At 36.1% G+C, this 23245-nt stretch overlaps 1 protein-coding gene across 50 annotated transcripts in view; it reads right to left on the bottom strand.

The window, feature by feature from the left end:
• The window catches only part of MEF2A (myocyte enhancer factor 2A), a 151701-nt gene that overhangs the window by 27657 nt on the left and 100799 nt on the right, over positions 1 to 23245 (bottom strand). For 20 of the 50 annotated variants that reach the window (XM_054531016.2, XM_054531011.2, XM_063715962.1 and 17 more), the window contains 3 exon segments: positions 17819 to 17950; positions 14661 to 14880; positions 13811 to 13870 (listed from right to left, as the gene is read on the bottom strand). In XM_054531016.2, the coding sequence (XP_054386991.1) occupies positions 13811 to 13870; positions 14661 to 14880; positions 17819 to 17950 (412 nt within the window). 50 annotated transcript variants of the gene reach the window in all.

The raw sequence follows: 23245 nt of genomic DNA, 5'->3' as shown, positions 1-23245 counted from the left end.
GGCTCTACTTCTACTGGTTCTGTTTCTTCAGCTTCAATGAGGTCCTTATTAAATATTTCTGATTTATCTCACTTTAATCATCTTATTCCTAAACTTTCCCTAACAGAACCTTCCATCTCTCTTAATGAAATGAGGAAAAACGCACATTGTGATATATGCTCTATGTATATAATACTTTTGAGTACCAGTTGAGATATAAAATAAATATGAAACCATCCTGTTTTCATGAATACCGTAGTCAGTCATTCTACTTCTTCCCATGTATAGCAACCACACGGACTGGGTGGGGCTGACTCTGTGCAACCCTTCCTCCAACCCCCAGATGAACTTAGTGATAGGCATTTGACTCAGGTCATTCTCGCTCACCAGTGACTGTGGTAATGACCAATCAGAACCCGGGTAAAACAACTGTTCCATGATTATCAGGGAGGCTCCCACATTCCCCAAACTGTGCCTGAGAAAGCATTTTATTTTTATTTATTTATTTTTGAGACGGAGTCTTGCCCTGTTGCCCAGGCTGGAGTGCAGTGGCGCGATCTCAGCTCACTGCAAGCTCCGCCTCCCATGTTCACACCATTCTCCTGCCTCAGCCTCCTGAGTAGCTGGGACTACAGGCGCCCGCCACCACGCCCGGCTAATTTTTTGTGTTTTTAGCAGAGACGGGGTTTCACCATGTTAGCCAGGATGGTCTTGATCTCCTGACCTCGTGATCTGCCCACCTCGGCCTCTCAAAGTGCTGGGATTACAGGCATGAGCCAACGTGTCCGGCCAGCATTTTATTAAGTCATTTTGAGACTCAGAAGAAGGCCGGAATGAGGAAAAAGCTGATACAAAAAGGAGAGCAGCAAACAAATGATGCAAAATCCCTGATTAAACCATGCTTGTAGTCTGTACCACTTCTGAATCTTTCGGTTACATATAATACATCCCCTATACAAGTTAAGCCTGAGGTAGTTTTCTGTTAGTTGCAACTGATAGTATCCTAATAGAAACAGCTATTATTCACCAGCTTGCAGTCCAACAGCAGAGATAATGACACAAATAAAAAGCAGATAAGTAACCAGTGTACAGAAACATATAATGTGCATTTATAAAACAGAGACTACAGTGTGGTATTTCAATTTCAAAGTAAATCACAAATAAAGCAGGGAAGAATAAAAGAATGAGTGTTTATTACAAAGCTGGCAAAGAATAAAATATTCAGAATAGTGAACCAGAGGTTCCTGATGAGCCAAACAGGCCTCTTAAGTTCTCCAGGTAGGACTCAGCATTCACATGTCATTAAGACTAGCAACTGTCTAAAATTGGAAAACATAGAAGTACCTTTACTATTTGGAAATTTAAAAAATTCAAATATCTATTACGTATACAGTACTGTGCCCCTGGTATATGTAGAGAAACCATAAAAAGCCTACAGGTCTTCAAGTAGCTTTTCATCTAGTTAGCAAGAGCAGGCATATCACATAGGCATGAATATACCAAAACTATACTCACAATATGGGCAAACTAGAGGTAACCACACAAAATTTACAAGGAAATAGAAAGCACTGATACCAAATCTATCGGCTTAATTAGGAAAGCCTTTGTGGGATTAACGACTGAGCAGTCTGAAATGAGAGAAGAACAGAAGAAAAGAGAAGGCAGGCATTATGGATAAATGGGAGAAAAATACATTAAAAGCACGAATGAACAAGGTGTGAGTGAGGAATGGCAGAGCAGATAAGCCTGGATAATCCACAGCTTCAGGGACCATCAGAAGGAAAGAATAGCTGTATTTGTTCTGCTCCTTTCATTCTAGTATAAAGCCAAAAAGAAAACTTCAGAATTCATGAAAAATAAGCAGATACTAGGTGTTACAAATACACCCACACACCCACACACCCCTGTATTAATACACATGCAAGAACTAACAAAAACTGAGTGTCTGCTGTGTGCTTAACACTGGTCTAAAATTTGTCCTAATAATCTCATCCTGACAAGACTGCATTCTGAGACGTAAAATGGTTTGCCCCTGGGTCAGATGTGGTAGCTGATGCCTGTAATCCCAGAACTTCGGGAGGCTGAGGTGGGCAGATTGCTTAAGCCCAGTTCAAAACCAGCCTGGGCAACATGGTGAAACCCCGTCTCTACAAAAAAAAAAAAAAAAAAAAAAAATTAATAGGACATGGTGGTGTGCATCTGTAGTCCCAGCTACTAAGGAGGCTGAGGTGAGCCCAGGAGGCAGAGGTTGCAGTGAGCCAAGACCACGCCACCACATTCCAGCCTAGGTGACAGAATTAATCCAATCAAACAAAGACAAATTAAAAAAAAAAATCAAAAAACAAAAATGAACAAAGCCTCCAAAAAATTTGAGATTATGCTAAACAGCCAAACCTAAGAATAAGTGGTGTTCTTGAGGAAGAAGAGCAATCTAAAAGTCTGGAAAACATATTTGAGAAAATAATTGAGGAAAACTTCCCTGGCCTCACTAGAGATCTAGAAATCCAAAAACAAAAAGCTCAAAGACGACCTGGGAAATTCATTGCAAAAAGATCGTCACCCAGGCACACAGTAATCAGGTTATCTAAAGTGAAGACAAAGGGAAGAATCTTAAGAGCTGAGAGGCAAAGGCATCAGGTAACCAACAAAGGAAAACTTAGCAGATTAACAGCAGATTTCTCTCCAGAAACCCTACAAGCCAGAAGAGATTGGGGTCCTATCTTTAGCTTCCTCAAACAAAATAATTGTCAGTCAAGAGTTCTGTACCCAGCAAAACTAAGCTTCATGAATGAAGAAGAGATAGTCTTTTTCAGACAAACAAATGCTGAGAGAATTCACCACTACTAAGCGAGCACAACCAAGAAATGCGAAAAGGACTTCTAAATCTTGAAACAAAACCTGAAAATACACCCTCCTTAAATCATAAATCTCACAGGGCCCATAAAACAATAGCACAATGAAAAAAAAAGTATTCAGGCAACAACACAATGATTAATAAAATAGTACCTCACATCTCAATATTAACGTTGAATATAAATGACCTAAACGTTCCACTTAAAAGATACAGAATGGCAGAATGGTTAAAAATCCACCAAGTATCTGCTGTCTTCAAGACACTCACCTAACACATAAGGACTCACATAAAGGGGTGGAAAAATACACTAGAAAATCTAGAGGAGATGGATAAATTCCTGGAAATATACAACCTGCCTAGGTTAAATCAGGAAGAAATAAAAACTCTGCATGGACCAATAACAAGTAGCGAGACTGAAACAGTAATTTTAAAAACTGCCAACAAAAAAAAAGTCCAAGACCAGATGAATTCAGAGCTGAATTCTATCAAGCATTCAAAGAAGAACTGGTGCCAATCTTATTAAACCATTCCAAATGACAGAGTAAGAGAGAATCCTTCCTAAATCATTCTATGAAGCCAGTATCACCCTAATACCAAAACCAGGAAAGGATGTACCAAAGTAAACTACAGACCAATACCCATGATGAGCACAGGTGCAGAAATCCTCAACAAAATAACAGGTGACCGAATCCAACAGCATATCAAAAGATAATACACCATGATCAAGTGGGTTTCATACTAGGGATGCAGGGATGGTTTAACATACACAAGTCAATAAGCAAAACTGGCACACAAGGGGCATATCTTAAAGTAATAAAAGCCATCTATGACATCTTTACTGGATTCAGTAAAGTTTCAGGACACAAAATCAATGTACACAAATCAACAGCACTGCTATACGCCAACAATGACCAAGCTGAGAATCAAATCAAGAACTCAATCCTTTTTGCAACAGATGCAAAAAAAATAAAATACTTAGGAACATAACTAACCAAGGAGGTGAAAAATTTCTACAAGGAAAACTATGAACCACTGCTGAAAGAAATCACAGATGACACAAACAAATGGAAACACATCTCATGCTCACGGATGGGTAGAATCAATATTGTGAAAATGGCCATACTGCCAAAAACAATCTACAAATTCAATGCAATTCCCATCAAAATACCACCATCATTCTTCATAGAACTAGGGGGAAAAAATCCTAAAATTCATATAGAACCAAAAGAGCCTGCATACCCAAAGCAAGACTAAGCAAAAAGAACAAATCTGGAGGCATCACATTATTTCCATTTCAAACTATACTACAAGACTACAGTTACCAGAAAAGCAAGGTACTGGCATAAATACAGGCACACAGACCAATGGAACAGAATAGAAAACCCAGAAATAAAGCCAAATACTTACAGCCAACCGATCTTCAACAAAGCAAACAAAAACATAAAGTGGGGAAAAGACACCCTATTCAACAAATGGTGCTGGCATAATAGGCAAGCCACATGTAGAAGAAAGAAACTGGATCCTCATTTCTCATCTTACACAAAAATCAATTCAAGATGAATCAAAGACTTAAATCTAAGACCTGAAATCACAAAAATTCTGGAACACTGGAAAAACTCTTCTAGACATTGGCTTAGACAAAGGGTTCATGATCAAGAACCCAAAAGCAAGTATGACAAAGACAAAAATAAACAGATGGGACCTAATTAAACTAAAAACCTTCTGCACAGCAAAATAATCAGCAGACAACCCACAGAGTGGGAGAAAATCTTCGCAAACTATGCATCTGACAAAGGACTAATATCCAGAATCTACAAGGAACTCAAATCAGCAAGAAAAAAACAAATAATCCCATCAAAAGCGGGCAAAGGCCATGAATAGACAGTTCTCGAAAGTAGATATACAAATTGCCAAAAGATATATGAAAAATGCTCAACATCACTAATTGTCAGTGAAATGCAAATCAAAATCACAATGAGACACCACCTTACTCCTGCAAGAATAGCCATATTTAAAAAATCAAAAAATAATACATGTTGGCATGGATATGGTGAAAAGCAAACACTTATACACTGCTGGTGGGAATGTAAACTAGTATAACCACTAAAGAAAACAGTAGAGAGATTGCTTAAAGAACTAAAAGTAGAACTACAGTTTGATCTAGCAATCCCACTACTGGGTCAGAGGAAAAGAAGTCAGTATATGAAAAAGACATTTGCGCACACATGTTCATAGCAGCACATTTTGCAATTGCGAAAATATGGAACCAGCCTAAATGCCCATCAACCAACAAGTGGACACAGAAAACGTAATATATATATATATATATATGTACACCATGGAATACTACTCAGCCATAAAAGGGAACAAAATAATGGCATTTGCAGCAACCTGGATGGAACTGGAGACCACTATTCTAAGAGAAGTAACTCAGGAGTGGAAAATCAAACATCAACATGTTTTCACTTATAAGTGGGAGCTAAGCTACGAGGATGCAAAGGCATAAGAATGATACAATGGACTTTGGGGACTCAAGGAGGAAGGCTGGGAGGGGGGTGAGGCATAAAAGACTACATATTGGGTACAGTGTACACTGCTCTGGTGAACTCCAAAATCACCACTAAAGAATTTTTCCATGCAACAAAACACCACTTGTTCCACCGGAACTATTGAAATAATTTTTTTTTTTTTAAATAAAAGGCCCAGGCATGGTGGCTCGCAACTGTAATCCCAGCACTTTGGGAGGCCGAGACGGGTGGATCACCTGAGGTCAGGAGTTGGAGACCAGCCTGGCCAACATGGCGAAACCCCACTAAAAAAAAAATGCTAAATTAACAAGGCATGGTGGTGCATGTCTGTAATGCTGGCTACTAGGGAGGCTGACGCAGGAGAATTGCCTGAGCCGCAGAGGTGGAGGCTTCAGTGAGCCGAGATTGTGCCACTGTACTCCAGCCAGGGCAACAGAGTGAGATCCTGTCTCAAAACAAACAAAAGAATTTCTGAGTTCCAGATGATTAGTGTGGTTTTTACTTCCTTACCCTCACCCAATTCCTCCTGTTTCCTCTAAAACGTTTACCAAGTGACCCACTCAGTTTTAATTCATATGTATGATCTAATTTTGCTGTGGGGACTGGTATTTCAGTTAACCTCATGAGGTTATTTCCTGCGTTCTGCTTTCATTATCTTGAAGGGGTATGAATTAAACCCTTTCCACACCCCATAGAGTAATTTCCTGCATCCTGTTAAGCTTCAGAAAGCAGTGCAGTTTAAAAAACAACCACTTCACCAGGCGATCCTGTCGAGTACAGATCATATATGAGTTGGACAGAGGTAATTGCTAAGCCAGACATTTGAAGAATTAAAAATGTTTATTAAATAAATTTATTCAAAAATAGGAAGGTTAAATAGAAACTTCATTTTGCGTAACAGTATGAGAATGTCAGATTAATATTTTTTTAATATACAATGGCATGAATACGTGTTCTGATTCTGATATTTAGAAGATTCTTCTTTACTTGATTTATACTCAAATCTGAAGGAGAAAGTAGAATTTCCTCTCAAAGACAAAAAATGATGTAAATATATAATTCAGAGCCACACATCACCAAGAAGCACGAATACTATTTTCCCATGTGCAGTCTATGGTGCTTTAGATAGATATGACACGACGGTAACTCATGAGAACCAAATTTCAAGAGTAAGAGAGGACTTGAAAGCACAGTATTTCTTGGTGTAAAGTCAGGAGTCAGTAGCAGATGATGATTAAAGGATGATGTAAGTGTTTGGTAACTTGCCAGGCTGAAGCTAAGAGAATATCCTATGCACGACTTGTTATTTTGTAGAGTGCAGTGATATATACCCTAATATATACCTTCTTACCTCCAGCTCAATTTTTATTACAAAAATGAAGATATTTTTCAGATAGACTTTTGAGGTAAATACTTTCAGTATATAACTCATCTCGCCACAGTTTACAAACCTAGGAACTACAGTATCTACACTAAATGAATAAATCCAATTTAATGTTGTTAAAATGTGTTTCCAGTTTTCAAGGTAATTTACTATCCTAACACAAATGTGAAAAAATGCTCTTGAGCAAACCGCATACCCATGCCTTCAGAAACTAATGGAACTTGATCTCAATTACAGTCCTACAGCTATAAGATAGGTCAGTCAATTCCATCAGTCTGGCTCATATTTCAAAATATAAATCACATCAGCTGAAATAATGCATTCAAGTAGCTGGCAAGTACTGTGTCCTTAGATACTACTCTTCTAGGGTTAAACTGCAGACAATGATGTCATTAATATTTCACTATGAATTCATTTCAGAAGTCCAACTGATGTGCAAACTTCAAAGGATTCTGAAAAACTCATCCAAAGCAAAGTTCAATCATATTTGGCAAAATTTTCATAAAATTTGACATTCAGCTGATTATTCAATAAAAAAAATACATTCTAACAGTTATCAAATTATGTCATTTGTACAAAGAACTGCTTGAGGTTTCTGAAAGTAGAAAAGATCACAGGGCTGGTTCGAAGGCAGTGAGTTATCTCAACTTATCAAACTCCTTGTTCCACTCTACCCCCTTCTCACTACTGCACTTGACTAGTCTAAAATAAAATAAAATAATAAATAAAGATCACAGGTTTTGAAATAATTGAATGCATGTGTACTTGATTCAATGAAATGTCTTGTAAGATGGACAACATGGATCCTGTCCAATAAAAATTTATAACAAAAATAGGCAATGCTCATGGGGTCTGCTTCTTTTCTGTCTGAATACTGTATTCCCCATCTCTATCCCACGTGGGCAGCCCCCAAAAGGCAACGTATCTTCTTCTCTTTCAGAAACTTCAGCATCTTCATGAAGCATGAATGCTGAAGCACATACAACTTCAACTATCACCTCCATGTGAATGACTGAAAACTCAGTTTCTGCTTTGTCTTTCCTAATTTCCAGTCCATATTCAAATAATCTGGTGGCCACTTTCACCCAGACATGCTGCTGTCATCTCAACTCAGCTTGTTCTAAAGACTTCTACCTCTGCTGTCCTCCGCCATCCCATCCCCCGCTTCAGAGCAATCAAGCTTTCTTCATGATATCTTTCACCTCTTCCATCTCTTCTTTTTAACTGCCAGTGTGCCTGCTACAATGCAAACCCTTACTTTACCTTCATTTAACCCCAAATAATTCCAAGAGCATCTTGAGCCTTTCTATGTCTAGTACCATATGTGTTTTTTCTCTTTCTCAACATGTTTTTAAAAAGTGAAGTTGCTGGATAGCTAAGACTTTATTTTATGCTTGATATTTTAAAGTGTGCCCAAAGTAAAAAGTCCCCAAAGTCATTTGAACTATAGTATAAACCCAGTATTAAATATAAACTCCCCGTAGAGAAATACACCTAGTAAATCATAATCAAATAAGCAAATTACCTCTATGAAAGATCTATACAAATTACAATATGTACAAAGCTGCCAAGTTTTATTTGCACAGATGACAATGGAAAACAAGTTATAAGTAAAAAATAAAGAAATATTCTAATTTACTACAATAAAGATGTTATGACTGTAGAGGTAACTGTATTAATACAGCATCACCAAAACTAGAAAAAGAGTGAAGAACACTTACAGTCCCCACCATCTTAAAGTAAGTATTATAATCTCTTTGGATTTTTCCCTTTTTGTTTTCCATGCTCATATTTTTTGCTCGTTTTAAATCACAACTAAAAAGAAATTCAGTTGAAATTTCATTTACTTCATTTTCATATTGCTTAATATGTTGATTTCTTCCTATTATTCATTACTACAAATAAAGTTGCAATGAAGCTTTGCTTATTCTAACTTACCTCTTCAGGAGAGATTCCCAAAAATGGGATTAGTGGGCTTGGAGGTATAAACATTTTTATGACAACTAAAACATCTCGCCAAAACCTTTCCAGAAAGATTGTTACTAATTTACAATGCCACAAAAGCATGCATGAGATCATCAGTTTCACCATGCCTTCATTAGCACTGAATATCACAATAAAAAGTGCTAATAGTTGGGAATTAGTAAGTAAGAGTAGTATTTTATTTTTTTGTCATTTTAATTTGAATTTCACGAATACTACCAATGATGAACAACCTTTTCAGTTTTTAAAATACTAGTTAGGTTTCTTTTTTGAATTGTGTATTTTGGCACAATTAAATGCCCATTACTAAACATTCCCCTATCTGTTGCTTGGATTTTATCTTACTTTTTTCCTCTGGAGAATAAGGAATACGTATTATCTCACGTAAAAAGAGTGGGGGAAGAGTGGTCCCAGACTCAGCTGCTTCAGCAGCTCAACACTGAGGGCCACCAGCTTTTCACTTCATCAACCTTGGCATTTTGACCTGTCATCTTAAACTGACTTGTCTCATGATCCTAAGATGGGTGCTGAGTTCCAGCTGCCACATGCAGACAACAATGTCCAAAGACTCAAAAGCTACCTCTAGTTTGTGCATGAATGTGAGTGTTGAGTGTCTATAAATTTTCTCTCTGGATTTTGGAATAGTATAAATACCACAAAATGTACATTATTTTCTCTTATAATTTAAAAAGTGCCTTTATATTTGTTGTTATAGTTCCTTTACTATTATATCTAGTGTATTCTTTTATTTTCAAAACTGTTTTCTTGCTAATATAACACATCAACAGAAAATGTACAAAACAAAAACGTATAGGTTAAGGATTTATCATAAAGTGAAGATCCATGTAACCACCATTCAGATTAAGAATACTGCCAGAACCCCAGAAGTTTCCATAATTGGGTCCCCTAAAATATTCCCAGAGTCTCACCTACCCAAAGTAACCACTATTGTGAATTTTACAGTAATTTCTTGGTTTTTCTTTATGGCTCTGCCATCTATCTACACAAGCATCCCAAATACTATAGTTTTTTTGGCCTGCTTTTCAAATGTTATATAGTTAGAATCTTGAGTATGTATCTATCTTCTTTAATTCATAATGTTTGGTGACATTCATCCATGTTGAGAACTGCTGTGATTTCATTTTCACTGCAGTATAATATTCTTTCATATGAATGTACTCTTATATTTATCCATTCTACTGTTGAAAGAGATCTGTACTATTTCTAGATACTGACTTTAACATACTGTTGTACACACTCTTTTACATATCTCTTGGTACTCGTGATGCACAAATGCGTTTCTCCACAGTACGTAAGGATGGGTGAAAATGCTGCCACAGAATACAGGTATCTGCAGCTTAGGCAGATAATGCCAAGTGGTTGCAACAACTTGTACTCCCACTACCAGAGTATGAGTTTGTGCTTTTTCATAGCTTTGTCAATATTTGGTATACCATCTATTTCATCTTAGCAATTCTGGTGGGTGTGCAGTGTTCTCTCTTTGTGGTTTAATTTTGCATTTCCATGACTACTGAGACTGAGCATTTCTTCACATTTATCAGACATTTCTTTTGTGAAGTGACGTGTTCTCATGCACATTTTCAAAAGTCGAGTTTTCTTTTTCTTACTGATTTGTAGGTATTCTTAAAAAAAAAAAACACCTCTCTATTGATTGTATACATACTATATATATTCTCCCACTCTGTCTTGCCTTTTTACTCTCTTTACAGTGTTTTTGATTCACAAAGTTTCCAATTTTAACACAAGCAAATCAATCAGTCTTTCCATTAGGCTTTCTTTGGTTTCTTATTTAACAAGTCTTTGCCTTTCCTGAGTTTGTTCACTGCTTTAAAAGTCTCAAGGATGCCTCTTCTTTCAACAGTACATGGGTCTGAAGTATTCCAACTTTAGGAAAGCAGGCAGAAGATGCAACAAAAATTAAAATATGAACAAGGCAAATGGAAGACTCATCTATAAACAAATTACGTATTTGAAAATGACAATATTGGTAAAAATGATATGGTTTAAAGGTAACGCAAAACTATCTGGAACTGACCTATCACGAGTTTCTAAACTGGAGCTGATACAGTAAGTTATGACACATATACAGATAAAACGTATTTAAAACAAGTAGAATTTGCAATCCATGCTTATAATACAGAATAAACATTCTTTTCCAGTAGACAACACAGACAAAAATTGAGCACATGCTGGCCTATAACAAAGTATCAGCAAGTTTCAGAGAATTTAATCATACAGAGGTAAGTTCTCTGGTAACAAAACAATCTGGCTAGAAAATAATATCTAAAAGATAACTGGAAAATCTCCATGTATTTGAAATTAAGAAATATAATTCTAAATAACTCACAAGTTAGGTTAAAGAAAAAGATATAATGGAAATTAGAAAATATTTTGAATTGAATATTAGTGAAAACATTCCATTTTATTAGTCTTTTAAATAATCAGTATTTGTTTTGTTAATTCAATTTATGTTTTTCTATTTCAGTATCAATACTTGTATTTTTATGACCACTGAAACATCTTGCCAAAACCTTTCCAGAAAGATTGTTACTGATTTACAATACCACAAAAGCACATATGAGATCATCTGTTTCACCATGCCTGAAATAGAAAATTTTCTATTTTCTATTTCAATGCTTGTATCTTTGTTATTTGGTTCTACCGACTTTAGGTTTAATTTGCTGTCCTTTTCTGACTTTCTGAGAAGGAGGTTTAGCTCACTATCTCCCAGTCTGTTGTTCATAAAGGTTTAAATTCCTCATAAAGCACAGCATTATCTGTATTCCACGTTGAGTTTTATAGGCCTTCCCAATTTGTGGCTTGTTTTTTTGTTGTTAGTTTTGGAAAATTCTCAGTGATTATCTCTTCAAATACTGCTTCTGCCCAATTTTCTCTGACTTTGCTTCCTGGGACTTCAATTTAATGTATGCCAGTCCTTTTTATTGCATGCTCTGGGTCTTCTTTTTAATTTTCCATCCCTCTGTGTCTCCAAAATTCTGGATAATTTTCTTCTATCTTATCTTTTAGTTTCTTAATTCCTGTATTTGCTTTGTCCGATCTGTTTTTAAGCCCATCTGTTAAGTTCTTAACATTACGGGGTTTTTTTGTTCTAAAATTTCCATTTTGTTATAAATTTCAGTTCTCTGCTAAAATTCTCAGTCTTTTTTTTTTTTTTAAAATACCCTTGAACACAGTAAACACTGTTATATTAAAGTCAAATTCTGGAGTTCCCAGGAGGCTGATTCCGTTGTTTGTTTATTTCTTCAAGTTTTCATTTGCTTTATTTGTGTGTGTGCCTAGTTCAGCTTATGTGCCAAGTTAGAAATAATAAGGTCTGAGATGGTGTTTTATTTAATTAATTAATTTATTTATTTATTTTTGAGACAGAGTTTCGCTCTTGTCGCACAGGCTGGAGTGCAGTGGCATGATCTCGGCTCACTGCAACCTCCGCCTCCTGGGCTTAAGCGATTCTCCTGCCTCAGCCTCCTGAGTAGCTGGGATTACAGGCACTTGCCACAACGTCCGGGTAATTTTTGTATTTTTAGTAGAGATGGGGTTTTGCCATGTGGGCCAGGCTTATTTTATTCTTCCAGAGACTATTTGCTTTTCCAGGCATTCTGGAACCCCTAGATCTAATTTCTAATCACTACAATCTAATTTTAACAAACTTTTGGGATGCCAAGGCAGGCAGATCACCAGGTCGGGAGATCGAGACCATCTTGGCTAACACGGTGAAACTCCGTCTCTACTAAAAATACAAAAAAATTAGCCCGGCGTGGTGGCGGGCACCTGTAGTCCCAGCTACTCGGGAGGCTGAGGCAGGAGAATGGTGTGAACCCGGGAGGCAAAGCTTGCAGTGAGCGGAGATGGCGCCACTGCACTCCAGCCTGGGCGACAAGAGTGAGACTCCGTCTCAAAAAAAAAAAAAAAAAAACAAACTGTATGATGCATATATAAGATGTCACTACTGAGAAGAACTGTTTATCTCTGGTTTACTTTACTTCTAGAGTCCAGCCTTTTGGGATGTCAACCCAATATGAGAGAAGCATATTAGGCTCTCACAATTCTTGGTGGGCCCTGAACTTATTATTTTGTTGAGGGAATCAAAAACATATGTGAAAAGGGACGCAAAAACAGTATGTAGGCATACAAACAACTGAAACAAGAGCTGAAAAAAAACCATAAATATTTGGAAATATACATACAAGAGTAGCAGCCCTAGTGTTTAACTGGTACAACCTTTATGTATTTTCCCACATTTAATTGTTTTCTGTTAAGTAAGACTCCACAATAGGTCTTATCTGTTTAATTCCATTAAAACATTTAATACTGTGACAGATATAATTAGGCATTTATTCCTACTTTGTCGTTAAATATTTTGTAACTTGTCTTAATAATATCTTTATTTATGTTTCTGTTTATTTCTTCCTCATCATTTTTATTAAGTCATTCAATCATCTCCATAATTTTTTTTTTTTTTGAGAAGGAGTGTCACTGTATCGCCCAGGCTGGAGTGCAGTGATGCGTTCTCAGCTCACTGCAACCTCTGCCTCCCGGATTCAAGCAATTCTCCTGCCTCAGCCTCCTGAATAGCTGGGACAACAGGTGCACACTGCCACGCCCAGCTAATTTTTTTTGTATATTAGTAGAGACAGGGTTTCACGGTGTTGCCCAGGCTGGTCACGAACTCTTGAGCTCAGGCAATCCGCCTGCCTCGTTCTGCCAAAGTGCTGGGATTACAGGTGTGAGCCACCACACCTGGCCAAGACAAATCTCTTAATTATCTTTCTATCTGTAGAAGTAGATAGACCCACCATTTCTTTTCATTCTAATCTCTCTGAAAACACTTCATGCTATTGTAAGATACAGTAGTTTGGTAACAGTCTAACTTTGGTAAGGAGAGAAGATAGAGAAAGTTTCTCCTTAAGAAATTATCTTGATGTATTAGTGAAAGTACCCTTTAGAAGGAAATTTCCCAGAAAGCTTTATTTCAGGAACAACATTCCTTTAATCTCATATAGGACAGATACCTACAAAACAAAAGAGGAGGGATTCACTCACCCACTGGGCTGCTCCCAGCTCCATTTGGCACTGTGAGGTCTGTGGTGCTCAACATCCCACCTTACAACGTTATGGAGAGAAGACAGAGGGCAGAGAATGAATATGAATTAGCTCTCTTTACCTGACTGAATGTGAACTGAATAGAGGTAACTCTCACTCTAATCCTAAAAAGACACAAAAATAAAAACTAGCTCAGTCTGAAGTTGGCATTAATATGTAATCTGATGTAGTTATTATATCTCATATATATGAGTTTACCTTTCAAGCTTGATGTCGCCTTCAATACCAAATAGTGGTATTACATCAATACCAAAATAGTACACACTGATAAAAATGAGGGCAGTGTGTAAGGAGTATGATTAAATCACTAAATTAAATCTAGGACTTAGGGGAGAGGAGACACTGCATTACGTAGACTAATACAATAAATGCAATGTAAATTCTGCTGAATTAATGAAGTAATTCAGGCAGGAGGAGATGTAAAAGATACTCTAACTCCAATCAGGTAGTCTATCACCCATATTTCTAACATGAATGGCTCACACTCTACTTTAAATCCTTGCTTCTGATATCTAACTAAATTTTCTGCCCGTCAAAGTATGGCTTTCCCATGAGAAGGAAAGCGTATAAACGGCAGGTTCTCAGTACTGTTCTACTTTGCATGACACAATGCTACACCCACAATTGATTTTCAAAAAAATACTTTAAAATGAGGCCAATTATGTAGCAGTGATTCTTGCTCATCAAAGCAATAAAATTAAGAATAGCAAAATAAGAAACTGCTTATGTTAGCAATGAGTTTTTTCACCCTCTTTATTAAAGAACCAGCATAATAGGTATCACTACATACCTGCATTGCCAGTACTTGGTGGTCTCTGAGGAGCTCCAGGAGACACATTTCTATGTAATGTGGTTTGAGGTGGAGAGAGCATGCTTGAATCTGTTAACGTTGAGCTGGCTGCCAAAGATGGGGACACCAGTGAACTCCCTGGGTTAGTGTAGGACAAAGCATTGGGGCTGGTCACTGGAACTGTGACAGACATTGAAAAGTTCTGAGGTGGCAAACCAGGCTGTAAATAAAGAAAAAGAAGGAAAAAACTGTTGGTTTCGTATTCATCTACAAAGTAACTTTTGAACTTAATTTGGCAAGGCAACTCAAAAGTTACTAAAAGTAGAGGACAGGGATAGGTTCTTAACCAATTTACAGATTAAAGCTATTTTCTTTAGAATTATGTTTGAACATGAATATGACTGACATGAGCCTTTTCAATTTCAACTTTATATATTAATATATACTGTCTATATTCTATATTTCAAATATTCATAAAGACAAATTTAAGAGGATAAACCTGATAATCAAGTAGTGTTGTCATATTTAGACATTACAAAATATATCACTGTCACCAAGTAAGCATAAATTGGCACTTCAATGTAAACCTTAATAACATTACATTTCTACTGAGAGATCCCAAATATAATGGAAGGAGAAAAGTGTGTACACATATTATTAACTTAATATGTCAAATCTGATAAATCATAAATATTCCCCATTCTGATTTAATTGACTAACTTTCTAAAGGGCAAAACTAAGAAAAAAAAAAGTAATTATATATATAACAATGCAATTTGAGTTTAATGAAAATGCAAAGAAATCTAATCTAAACAACAAAATTAACTACTAACCAAGCCAGTAGTAAGAGTAATAAAGTTTTTGGTATCTTCTTTAAATTGTATAAAGATTAAATTACAAATATTATAAATGCTAAACTTCCCTCCCTCCAAATTATTCCATACCCCCTTTTTTCTATTTTCTATTTTCATCTTGCATTTCCTCCACACACCATTTACAGTATGCTTCTTAACCATGATAAATATATGTTGCTCTTTACAATTTAAAGTGGGAGAAAATAAAACAACTTTACTCTGCCCTCATTTTAAAAGAGTAACATACAAAAATAAGGTAACACTGCTAATTCAAAGTCGGAAGAATATATTTTATTGTACTTTATTCAATAGTAGTTTATTTCATGTAGAAAAATTATAATACATCAACAAATATAAAAACAGTGGGTATATGACAATTTTTTTCAAAAGTAAAACACTTTTATTTGTGCAATATCCTTGCAGCTTTAACATTAACTGCAAGGTCAACAACATCCCTTTATTTGCTACTGTCTTGTTTTTAAGAATAATAATGGTATTTGCCCAAAAGTAACTCCTTAAGGCTATTTTTTTGTGAGCTGGCTTCTTATACAGGTTAAGCATCCCTAATCTGAAAATCCAAAATCCAAAACTTTCTGAGCACCAACATGATGCCATAGAGAATTCCAAACCTGACGTGTGGAAATGCAGGCATACAATACACAGTTTATTCAGTGTCTCCAAGGGGAAAAGGACCGTTCCAGTCTCCTATCAGCTTCAATATATCTTTTCTGTGCACACCCAGATTCCCTCATGCAAGCACATCCACAAAGGGTAATAAAATGGCACATGTGTAGGCTACACATGTTAACAGCAGGTTCCCCATGATGCTCCACATAGGGCCAAGACCTATGACATGGGTAGCTGAGACAGGGACATCTTTGCTTTCTGATGGTTCCATGTATACAAACTTTGTTTCATGTACAAAATTATGAAAAATATTGTATAAAACTTCCTTCAGTCCATGAGTATGTAAGGTATGTATGAAACATTAATAAATTTAATGTTTAGACTTGGGTCCCATCCCCAAGATATTATACATATGCAAATATTCCAAATTTTGAAAAAAATCCCAAATCTGAAACACTTCCTAGTCCCAAGCATTTCCAATAAGGGATACCCAACCTGTAGTATAGGACTACTCTGAAGAAATGATCCACCATGCATACTTTAGGGCACAGTTTTGAGAGAATTAACTCTGATGATAAAATAAATATCAGCATTGAAACTAATTTGTTCAAGGGTGGCTGACCTACATATACAGAATTAGGAAATTAGATCCAGAATAACTGTTTTAAGTAGCTCTTGCCAATGGAGCTTCCAGTGAGAATTCTTTGAAGAACTATCAAGTCTAGGAGCATGAGCTCAAAGAAAAATACTCTTTCACTATGGTTAGATGAATCAGTATACAGAAACTGTAAAGTCGCCATTTGTTTTGCAATCAGTTTAAGAACATTGTTGCCCTAAATTAAAATTAAGCCAAGCTGCTCTTCCTTAGTATCTACAGCAAAAGAAAAGAACAAAAGTTTGGTGGTATTGTTGCTAAGTGATTTGGGGACATTTACAAACTGCAAAGCAGTAAGCTTAGCTCTGCTATTATAGCAACTATACAAAATAATTGAAGATAATTTAGGAAAAAAACAAGTTTCGCAACAAACCTAACTACCTTACATTTTGCTTTCTCAAGATCTATTTAAGAACATACATGTTTTTAAGTCATGGGAGCAGAGGGAAAGTTTTATACATACTCTATATATAAATCATAGAATTTTAGAGCTGGAAGATACCTTAAAAATCATGAGAGCCAACTCACTACAGATGGAGAAAGAATTCAAGATGTTTAGGTGCCCTATCCAAAGGTATTGGGGTAAGAAGTAGCAAAGTCTGCATCGGCATGTTTTCTCTTCACTTCTACATTTAAGATACTGAACATGTATAAGATTTCAGCAATTTTTACTTTGAAGTTTTATAAAAAATACTAATAAAATGCATTTCTTCCCTTCTACTTATTGTTGTCATCACCCACTATAAAAATAAGCAACAAGATGTTTGGTCAATCTCTTCATGCACAAGATAAAATCACAAACCATACTTTAGTACTCACTGCGATTTTATGATTCCGCATCATATTATCAAATTCCTCATTAATTTTTTTATATTTTTCTTCTGTATGTGGAGTTAGCACATATGAAGTATCAGGGTCTGGGCTGTCGCACCCTCTGTGTTCCTTCTTGTTCAGAGCCTAAATAATGAAGTTAACAAAAAGGATCAACAAATAAAAAGTAGAGGTAAAGTAAAAGTACTTACAGGGCCTCGTTTGAAAATAAAATCACTATCTTCATTTAGTTTGCTGAATCTGTCCTCCGAGAGTGGACTGTGCTCAAAGTAATCGTCAGCATCAGGGCTCTCACAACCATTAAGGCCTTTCTTTCTTAAAGTCTGAAATACAATTGGAAAATTCACACACAAATAATGCTAACTTGCCATGAGTTTTTCTGTAAAATTTATTAAGAGAGCACAGACGGAATGAATTATACAAGAGCCACTGAAACGGTTTCCAAATGATCCCAAATGTACTTACTTCTTCAAATAAGATAAACATTAGATATAAGTAAAATTAATTCTCCCATTGTACGTTAAGAGAAAAGGAATATTTGTTTGGATTCTTCCTTTCTAAACTTCTCAAAATACTAAATGACTCACTGTTCTCACAGTTAAAACTCAAATCTGATTAAAGCCTGATCAATTTATCTGATATAACCAATGCATGAAAGAACTAAAACAGAAATCTATAAAAATGATGCTTTGAGAAGTTATCGTACCTTTATAAATTGAACATTTCAGCAACTTCACATACTCTTCCTTTCTGCCTATCGGAGTTTTTATCCTACTCAACAGAAAGAATCAGCACAATATCCCAATAATTTCATTCCTATTATTCACTTTCCTGTATAACTTTGAAATATAACAAACTTGATAATTATTTGTCTGCAAAGACTCTTTCCTATGTAGAATGTACAAATTATTAGTGACTTTACATATTTTTAAAATTTGCACTGAAAAGTTATTCAGAGTGTATTTCATGGTTTGATTTAATCCACTGATTTGACTTTCTGGAGAACTGTCTTTTCTTTTTTTTTTCTTTTTTCAGACAGAGTCTCGTTCTGTCGCCCAGGATGGAGTGGCAAGCTCCGCCTCCCGGGTTCATGCCATTCTCCTGCCTCAGCCTCCCGAGTAGCTGGGACTACAGGCGCCCGCCACCACACCTGGCTAATTATTTTTGTATTTTTAGTAGCGACAGGGTTTCACCATGTTAGCTAGGATGGTCTGGATCTCCTGACCTCGTGATCCACCCGCCTCGGCCTCCCAAAGTGCTGGGATTACAGGTGTGAGCCACTGTGCCCAGCCCTTTCTGGAGAATATTCTTGAGTGCCATTAAAATATCTTCTGGATTATACTGACTTTTTTTTTTTTCTTAGTATAATGCAAAAAACAGTTGGTTTTCTGATTTTTATTTTTAACTTAAAGTCATCATGAAATAACTTGTCCAGTACTTAAAAGAATAAATTAAAAACCATGAGCTTGAAGATATATGGAATATTCCTTTACTTTCAGAATGTCTTCTTTCTTTCTTTCTTCTTTTTTTAAAAATCCTGCTGGGTCTTATTTTAAAGTAGAGTTACAGGGTTCAACACTGAAATGGCTGAGACTTCTTGATTTTCTGACCAACTGCAGAGAAGGATTAGGAAGTTAAAATTTCTAAGTAAGCCTAACTAACAGGGCTTAATTAGGAAACAAAGCTTGATCACTGAACTAGTCCCAGAGAAGCTCATCAATAAACGATTAAATTAGATCTAAAGATATTTTTGATTATTTCACAACAGATCTTAGTATCCTTTAAAATATGATTAGCAATAATTATGGATGTTTATTTTACTCCTTTTTTCTTGAATGAAGTAGAACATAAATACAGTACATTAAGATTCAAGAATTTTTTTGTTTCTCCAAAGTCAAATTATTTTTAAAATTCACTTTATTCAATTTGATTTTTAAAAATTTTCCATGAAGAATCATAAACAATCATTAGTACAGATACGTTAGCTTATTAAATTACTTGGCATGTGCATATGGCAAACACGGCATCTATTTCTCCAACATTTTCTCCATGGTACTAGGCTCTATGAGCCTAAGTAATCACATGGACTTTTATGTGTGCTTGGCCGTAAAAGGTCCCGTTGTTGGGAGCACTAAAGGATAAAGGCATTTATCCTCCCCCAACCATGGTAGCAAGTTTACTTGCCAAATCTTTCCAAGTAGCTATGAGCAGTGAAAATGTAGACACTCAGAACACTGGAACACATTGAACTCTTAAAACCTACACAGCACTAGAAACAGAACAAATATAGTAGGTGCCTACACACAGATCTTATCATAAAGTTGTTGATTTATTCTAGTCCTAAATCTCTGATATTTCCCCTCAATTTTCATCTATTTTAAGACTAGTTAATTAGTCTTGCTCTTCTTAGTAAGCTGTAATGCTTATCACTGAAATTTTCACAAATGGCAATCACCAAGTATATATCTCTTTGACCACATTTTAATTGCCAGAGAAAAAAGAAGACAGCTTTTGTTCAACAATTACATGCAATTTTTATTCTACAAGAGTAGGGTTAACTCTACTTGTATTTATGAGGAAGGAAAGTGCTCTGGTATCTCCAGCTCTGCAAGCCTTCACTTCAGATGGGGTTTCTGTCACCACGAGAGAATTTAAGAGGCTCTATCAGCTTTGTAGATAATAAGCTAATGTACCTCTGTTTGACAGGCAACTTGTGTCTCCTTATCACTAAACCATGAAGAGTTGTTTTGAGGACTCAACTACCATAAAAAGACTTTTTCTGTCTTCACATTACCAAATAGCACAACAGTAGAAGTTTCTCCTGTGCCACTGGTATTAACAAGTGGAATGCCGTAATCTATTAAGAAGGCCAGGCAAGGTACATACGATCCTGGCCAGCTTCAGTTTTCTCACACACAAGTTAGCCACAGTAAAGACACTTGCTCAATGAGGAAAACACAGTGTGAAACGTCACCACTATGAGAGATCTGCTTATTCCTCATAAAGAAAAAGCAGAAAAATGCATCAGAAGTGCTAGCACTGAGTACTCTCTATAGCTATTACTAGTCATTATAATCCATTCTAAAGTAAATAGAAGTTCAAAGATACTTTACTCCTTGTAAATAACATGATTGAGTTTTTCAATGCCATTCCGACAAACTTAAGGAGAAAACTCAATTGTGCCAAAATAATTTCAAATTTCAATGGTGTGTACCCATTTAAGTTGACTTATCCCAGTTGCTTTTCTTAAAGAAATGTATTCTAAAACATACATTACAGGCTGCTATAAAGATCAATATTAATGAGTAATTATTAATCAATTTAAGCCGATTTGATACACCCTGTTCTGTACATGTTCCAAACTAATTTAAAGGTCTCAATTGGCAATATTACTTAAATAAAATCCTAAAATTAACACACCTATATTTTTCATCAGCACAAGTCTATAGAAGACAGTAATTTTATTTTTGGAGGGTCAGTTAAGCACTTGTTAGAAACAATCATTTTTCTATTTATGTCCATTTTTTCTATTTATGTCACAACAAAGTTAAATTCCATTATTATTTTAACAGTTTTTTTTGACTTGGGCCAATTCAGGTACTTTCTGCACATTGTCATTTATGGTACCAAATGCAAGATTTAAGTAATAAACTTAGCTAATATTTACCTTTCAACACTAGTTATGTAAGGATAGTGAAATATTTTTAAATGAAACCCAAAAAACTAAATATCTTTAAAAACTCTGTATTGTTTAAAGCACATTCCAAGTTATCTGATTCTATGGGGTTTGTACCTTGGTTTCTGAGCTATTTTCCAACTCTGTAAACACAAGATAATTTGTAGAAAACTGAGAGTAATGCAAATAATTTGTGTTTGTAGATGTACAAATAAATTCCGTCTGGTGGAAGTTCAATTGACTTCTTCCCTCCACTGTGGAAGAGCCAGTTTTTGTATTTATGAAGCAAATTCATTTGGCCTTCTTGGTGGACTTATATATTTGTCTGATCTTTCAATTTACAAAGGCAGCATTTTTTTCAGGCTCCCTCACTAATTAATTACTTAAAATTTTTGACTAATGTTCACTTGATATCTGTCTGAGAGTCATAATCACCTTTATAAAAAACTATGTTACGGCCGGGTGCGGTGGCTCACGCCTGTAATCCCAGTACTGTGGGAGGCCGAGGCAGGCGTATCACGAGGTCAGGAGATTGAGACCACCCTGGCTAACACGGTGAAACCCCGTCTCTACTAAAAATACAAAAACAAAGTTAGCTGGGCATGGTGGCGGGCACCTGTAGTCTCAGCTACTCGGGAGGCTGAGGCAGGAGAATGGCGTAAACCCAGGAGGCAGAGCTTGCAGTGAGCTGAGATCATGCCACTGCACTCCAGCCTGGGCGACAGAGCAAGACTCTGTCATAAATAAATAAATAAATACATACATACATACATACATACATACACCAAAAAACAAAAAACAAAACTATTTTACCACTTACGAGTGTGAAACCACCCAACTCACTGATTTCAGATCTAAACTCAGCAAGAGATTCCTAGTAACCCTCGACAGAACTTATTATTGGAGCAAGTATTGGTTTTTAAAAGGAAGTAGTATGCTGTTCTTTAAAATTTTCTAAAAATATTTGATTAATCTGTATTAATTTGTTATAATATCAAGTATCAAGGAAATATGACAAGACAGGGCCTGTGGCCTTTCAATACTCATCTTCAAAATCTTCTTGTGATAATTCATAAATTGTTATTTATATTGCAGCATTAAGAATGTTAACTGTCTAAAACAGCAAATCCCACAACCTTCCTTTCTGTCGGAAGCTACTAAGATCTAAAATGAAATTCAAGCTGGTGGAGGAAGAGAGGAGGGCATACTGCCTAAAAATATTTCCAGGGAAAAGGAATCCCTACATCATATCCACACTATTTCTGTGTTGTAAATGCCCAAATCAAACTTAAAAGAGAAGGTTTTGCTTTGTTGTCTAGCATTAATTAAAACAGTTTTACCTAAAAGAAGAAGAACTTTAAAAGCCTTTTTTTCTTTGCTGATCTTTATTATTATTATTATTGTTATTATACTTTAAGCTCTGGGATACATGTGCAGAACGTGCAGGTTTGTTACATAGGTATATATGTGCCATGGTGGCTTGCTGCACCTATCAACCCGTCACCTACATTACGTACTTCTCCTACCACTAGCCCTAGACTAGCTCCCCACTCCCTGACAAGCCCCAGTGAGTGATGTTCCGCTCCGTGTCCATGTGTTGTCATTGTTCAACTCCCACTTACGAGTGAGAACATGCGGTGTTTAGTTTTCTGTTTTTGTGTTAGTTTGCTGAGAATGATGGTTTCCAGTGTCAACCATGTCCTTGCAAAGGACATGAACTCATTCTTTTTTTATGGCTGCATAGTATTCCATGGTGTATATGTGCCACATTTTCTTTATCCAGTCTATCATTGATGGGCATTTGGGTTGATTCCAAGTCTTTGCTATTGTGAACAGTGCCGCAGTAAACATATGTGTGCATGTGTCCTTACAGTAGAATGATTTATAATCCTTTGGGTATATACTCAGTAATGGCATTACTGGGTCAAATGGTATTTCTAGT

This window comes from Pongo abelii, chromosome 16, assembly GCF_028885655.2.
Source record: "Pongo abelii isolate AG06213 chromosome 16, NHGRI_mPonAbe1-v2.0_pri, whole genome shotgun sequence".
In the NCBI taxonomy this organism is placed as follows: Eukaryota; Metazoa; Chordata; class Mammalia; order Primates; family Hominidae; genus Pongo; species Pongo abelii.
This window is presented reverse-complemented; position numbering and strand designations above follow the sequence as displayed.